The 5,427-nt window shown below is 38.8% G+C and overlaps 1 protein-coding gene across 2 annotated transcripts in view; it reads left to right on the forward strand.

Moving 5' to 3' along the window:
- Positions 1-4,535, forward strand: part of Clec1b (C-type lectin domain family 1 member B) — a 10,128-nt gene extending 5,593 nt beyond the window's left edge. For both annotated transcript variants that reach the window (XM_031380985.1, XM_031380986.1), the window contains exons 5-6: positions 1,957-2,063; positions 4,309-4,535. In XM_031380985.1, coding sequence (XP_031236845.1) covers positions 1,957-2,063; positions 4,309-4,453 — 252 coding nt within the window. In that variant the 3' untranslated portion in view covers positions 4,454-4,535. The remainder of the gene's footprint in view (positions 1-1,956; positions 2,064-4,308) is intronic.
- Positions 4,536-5,427: the final 892 nt, after the last annotated feature.

The following is a 5,427-nucleotide window of genomic DNA, read 5'->3' on the forward strand; positions in this document are numbered from 1 at the left end:
TTTTTTTATGAGTTTCATAATGCTTTGCACTGTGTGCTGCTCTGAAAAGCTTTAGGAAGCTTGTTAACACGTACAGAGCTTAGCTATGCAATCTGATCCTATTAGAGAATATATCACTCAAGTGTTTCAGTAAGATTGGCTAACTGTGACCACCCTAACAGTGAAAGTGGACACTGGGTCAGACAGGACGAGTCTCCCCGGGATGCTCCTATCACACTTATTCCAGTTTGCACGATTCTCTGTAAGCCCAGGCTCACAGTGAAGTTTAAAAATTAAATCAACTAAATAAATAGATTCAGTCAAAACAGGGGAGTGCCCTAGCACACCAACTCCATTATAAAGATATCAACTAGAGACATGAAGCATGCCCTGCCTGTCTGCCTGTCCTTACTCCAGGCTACACCACTTGAAAATCTGTAATATAACGAAGAAGTAATATAATTTTTATAAGAGAATTGAAGTTAAGAACTAATATTTTTTAAAGAAGACATTAAAGTTAAATATTGGTTGGATTTCTTTTATCAAGTCCCACAGAGGGGCATCTAGGGCAGTGCACATATACATCTGTGTGGATATGTTTTAAAGAAAAGATCAGCAATGATGGGCTAGTGGAAAGGTAGTGGGTGGCTCACACTTTAGGGAAGTGAGATTCACACAGTACTTCCAGTGGCATGTTATTCTGAGAGTCACATGTGTGTCCACTAGCTCTAACCAATTATTGTTGTTGTTGCTTTTCTTTTTTTCTTTCTTCTTTCTTTCTTTTTTCTTTTCTTCTTTTTTTTTTTTTTTTGTTTTTTGTTTTTTTGGGTTTTTTTGGTTTTTTGTTTTGTTTTTTTTTGTTTTTTCGAGACAGGGTTTCTCTGTGTAGCCATGGCTGTCCTGGAACTCACCCTGTAGACCAGGCTGGCCTCTCAGAAATTGGCCTGTCTCTGCCTCCCAAATGCTGGAATTAAAGGCACGTGCCACCACTGTCTGGCTTTTTGTTGCTTTTCTTTTCTTTTTTTTTTTGGTTTTTTTTTCAAGACATGGTTTCTCCGTGTAGTCCTGGCTGTCCTGGAACTAACTCTGTAGACCAGGCTGGCCTCGAACTCAGAAATCTGTCTGCCTCTGCCTCCCAAGCACTTTTTGTTGCTTTTCAAGACTGGATTCTTACCTACTGTCTGGCATGCATAAAGGCGTAATGGACACATGACTTCTGTTTGCTTTTCTTTCTAAGAGATTGATTGTCCCTTTATCTAAACGTCAATCTTTTTATACCAGAACCACTCCAGGACCTGAACAATGTACTATATAAAACTGAAATTCCCTAACTTAAAACAAACAATAAATTATAACTAGGCAGGAATAAGTAAACCAGAGCCAGATGCGGAAGTGTATGTTTATGTAGTTTTAGCTAAGGCTAGGTCACATGTTTGAGGCCAGCCTGGGCTACACAGTGAGAATCTATCACAGAAAAATGATAATCAGGAATGGTAGATGCATGCTATTTACTAGTTTTGTGGAGAAAGACATCTATAGTTCTTTTTATCCATCCAACTAAAACAAATTAACATTTGAATGTATAAGATAATCAATACAATCCAAGAACTTAATTTCAGAAATCACAAAGCTCATCAATAACATAATTCTTGCCATCTGTAGTTGATGAATTTACCCCCACTTGAACCATATTTAGAAGTCTCCCTGGGACTCAAATCTTCAATAGTTAGGGAATATAAACATATATTATAAATACCCTAGGAAGACTAGCATATTACCTGTTTAACACAATTTCTCATGTGCTCCATACACCTCAAAATAAGTCAAAGTAGCAAAATCCTAGACATGAGACACAATCTGGTCTACCAATCCAGATGCATAATTCTTGTTGTTTGTGAAAAGCTCTATTGCGAAGTTGTGTTCTACCATCGCACAGTGCTGTGGAAGGATTTATGTTTGGATTTATGCTTGCAACAGGCCTACATTGCAGACAGGATTACTTCCGTTCGTTGGATTGGATTATCACGCAAGAACCCTAGGCAAGACTGGATGTGGGAGGATAGCTCAGTTCTTCACAAGAGCGTGTAAGTTCCTAGAAGCTCAGTATTATTTAAAGCTTTGGCTCCCAGACTTTTCTTGTTGAACACAAGTTGCCTGAAAGTTGAGATGCCTCTACTCTACTATGGGTTGTAGCTGCTGGTCCTGTGTACCCAGCTCCTAAGCAGAAAGCACTGATGTGCAGTTTAGCTCTCTCCTCCCTCTCCTCCTCTTATGTAAGTAGTAATTCATTTTTATATCTCCCCCATTCATTTCAACTACTGATTCTCTCCTTCTCTCTCGTTCCCTTTCCCCCTCTATGTGCATGTACCCATGCGCGCGCGCGCGCGCGTGTGTGTGTGTGTGTGTGTGTGTGTGTGTGTGTGTGTGTGTGTGTAACTTGATCTGATTCTTTTGTGCTTTGAGAATGAACTTATCCCCTTAGACTCCTTTCAGCACACACCCACTCTGTTTTCTCTTCACCATTTTATTTCTTCACTGTTCTTACTACTTTCTGCAACTTTCCTGTCAGCTTTTCTGTGAGCATCTTATCAATTTCTCCTCCTTGGAATTTGAGTTTTAAAACAGAATAGAACACAATCATTTGCTAACTAGTTAGCATCTATAGGTGTCTGCCAAGTAGATTTGCCATATTCCCTTGTCAGGCATTGTAAACAGTGGTTTGGGGAATAGAGACAAATTCGTGGACAATTACTATGCAACTGTCTAGTGTAAATCTATTACCCAGTGCTGTTACATCCCAGCTCTGTAGTATTTAGACACCTTACATTTTCTTGAGATTTTTTCCCATGTTGTGCAGCTAGCTGCTGACTCTATATGAACTTCCCATTTCCTCTCTGCTTATTTTAAACCTACTCTTCCAATACTGGCTCAAGGTGAATTCTAGATAAAGACTTCCTTGGCATGTCCGATTATGATGTGCCTCGTCCTCTGGACTCCCAGGTACTTAGCACTGACTTTCTCCTTGGCTTACACTGTATTAAATTGTTGCTGGGCTTTTTATGTGTAATGCTGTATACTCAGAAGCAGACAGAGAGTTTCTCAAAGGTGAGAATGCTGTTTCCTTACCCCAAGGCTCTAGTTTGATCAATAAAACATGCATGTCCTTCACATGCTCCACGATGTTAATAGCAGCCTTATTTATTATAACCAGAAGCTGGAAACAACCCAGATGTCCCTCAACAGAGGAATGAATACTGAAAATGTGGTATATTTACACAATGGAGTCCTAGTCAGCTATTAAAAACAATGAATTTATGAAATTCTTAGGGCAATGGATGAATCTGGAGAATATCATCCTGAGTGAGGTAACTCAATCACAAAAGACCACACAAGGTATGCACTCACTGATAAGTGGATATTAGCCCAGAAGCTCAGAATACCCAAGATACAATCCACAAACCACAAGAAACTCATGAAGAAGGAAGACCAAATTGTGGATACTTCATTCCTTCTTAGAAGGGGGAAGAAAATACTCATGGAAAGAGTTGCAGAGGCAAAATATGGAGCAGAGACTGAAGGAAGGACAACCCAGAGACTGCCCCACCTGGGAATCCTTTCCATATTCAATCACCAAACCCAAACACTATTGTGGATTCTCCTGAGAGGCTCTGCCAGTGCCTGATTAATACAGAAGTAGAGGTTCACAGCCATCCATTGGACTAAGCACAGTGTCCCCAACGAAGGAGCCAGAGAAAGGACCCAAGGAGCTGAAGGGGTTTACAGCCCCTTAGGAGGAACAACATGAGCTAACTAGTAACCTCAGAGCTACCAGGGACTAAACCAAAAACCAAAGAGTACACATGATGGCACTCATGGCTACAGCTGCATATGTAGCAGAGGATGGCCTAGTCAGTCATCAATGGAAGGAGAGGCCGTTGGTCCTGTGAAGGGTCTATGCCCCAGTGTAGGGGAATGCCAGGGCCAGGAAGCAGGAGAGGGTGGGTTGGTGAGCAGGGGGAGTTGGTAGGCAAGAGGGTTTTTCTTCCAGAGGGGAGACCAGGAAAGGGGATATCATTTGAAATGTAAATAAAGAAAATATCTAATAAAAATGAAATAATAATTAAGCAAAAGGCAATAAGTTATTGTTCTAGGATTAGTCATTTCCCAATTTATGAGTTCTAAAGAGCAACTGGCCAACACTCATGATAATATGGAAATTTGTTGTTAATGTCTACTGGATTTTCTCATAATTTCACTTCAAAATGATACATGAATATAATTACTGGTGTGCTTCATCAAAATAAAGTGTCCTCTGTTTTTTATTTGTAGGATTGATCTTTCTGGGAATACAGAAGAAAACACAAATTGTGCTTATCTTCATAATGGAAAAATCCATCCAGCTTCCTGTAAAGAGAGACATTACTTAATATGTGAGAGAAATGCTGGCATGACAAGAGTGGACCAACTGCTTTGATGCAGAAGGATGGACAGGGTATCAGATAAGTGCTTGATCATGCAATAAAAGAACTGAACAAAATGATTCTGCATCCACAAAACTGCTTCTTTTGTTTTTTATATCATCCTTATACCACAGGTCTAATCCTTTCTCTGTATATTAAAGAACCAGCACACGAGCAGATCTCTAGCTTTCCAATACCTTTCTTTTTATCTTCTATTCCTCATTTTCTTAGCTCGTTATAATCCATTGCATCTTCAAATATACACACATAAAACTAAAATTAAATTAGGGCCCAAGTGAGATAACACTGTACAAAATATCTAAGTTAAAAAGACACCGTGGGATAGCAGAAATAACATAGACTGGAATCTGTGCAATAGTTTAAATGCTATGACACCTTAACTGAAAGACAACTATGAAGTGATTCTATCCGTCTATCTATCTATCTATCTATCTATCTATCTATCTATCTATCTATCTATTTTTTGAGAGAGGAACCCTATCTGTCCCTGAACTTCCAAATGCTGGGATTAAAGACATTTGCCTAGCTAATAAGACAATTTTCTATTTTGCTTAATTTCCATTTTCTCACACTTAAAATAGGATGGTTTGGGGCTGGAGGATAAACCAAAGTGTGTGTATTCATATATTTATAAACATGAAAATACTAAATGCATATGAACACATATGAAAATATGTGAAATTTATTTTTTATAATTATATGAAAATACTAAAATAAAATAAAATGGGATGATATTGCCTATCGTATATACCTCAGCAAAAATAAACTTCCAAGTTTTATGGTATTTATACAATGACCATATGATTTAAGTTTTTTCTATAATTTATATGCTTACAAGAAAACTTATGAGTACTAACTATAGCAGAAACTCCCTGGAGCCAGTCCCTAACTTCCTTGTTCATCATCTGCGACCAGCGCCAAGCAGGTCCCTGACTCATGAGGAACTGTGTACTTTTCATCCTGACTT

This window comes from Mastomys coucha, unplaced genomic scaffold (genome assembly GCF_008632895.1).
Source record: "Mastomys coucha isolate ucsf_1 unplaced genomic scaffold, UCSF_Mcou_1 pScaffold20, whole genome shotgun sequence".
Classification (NCBI taxonomy): domain Eukaryota; kingdom Metazoa; phylum Chordata; class Mammalia; order Rodentia; family Muridae; genus Mastomys; species Mastomys coucha.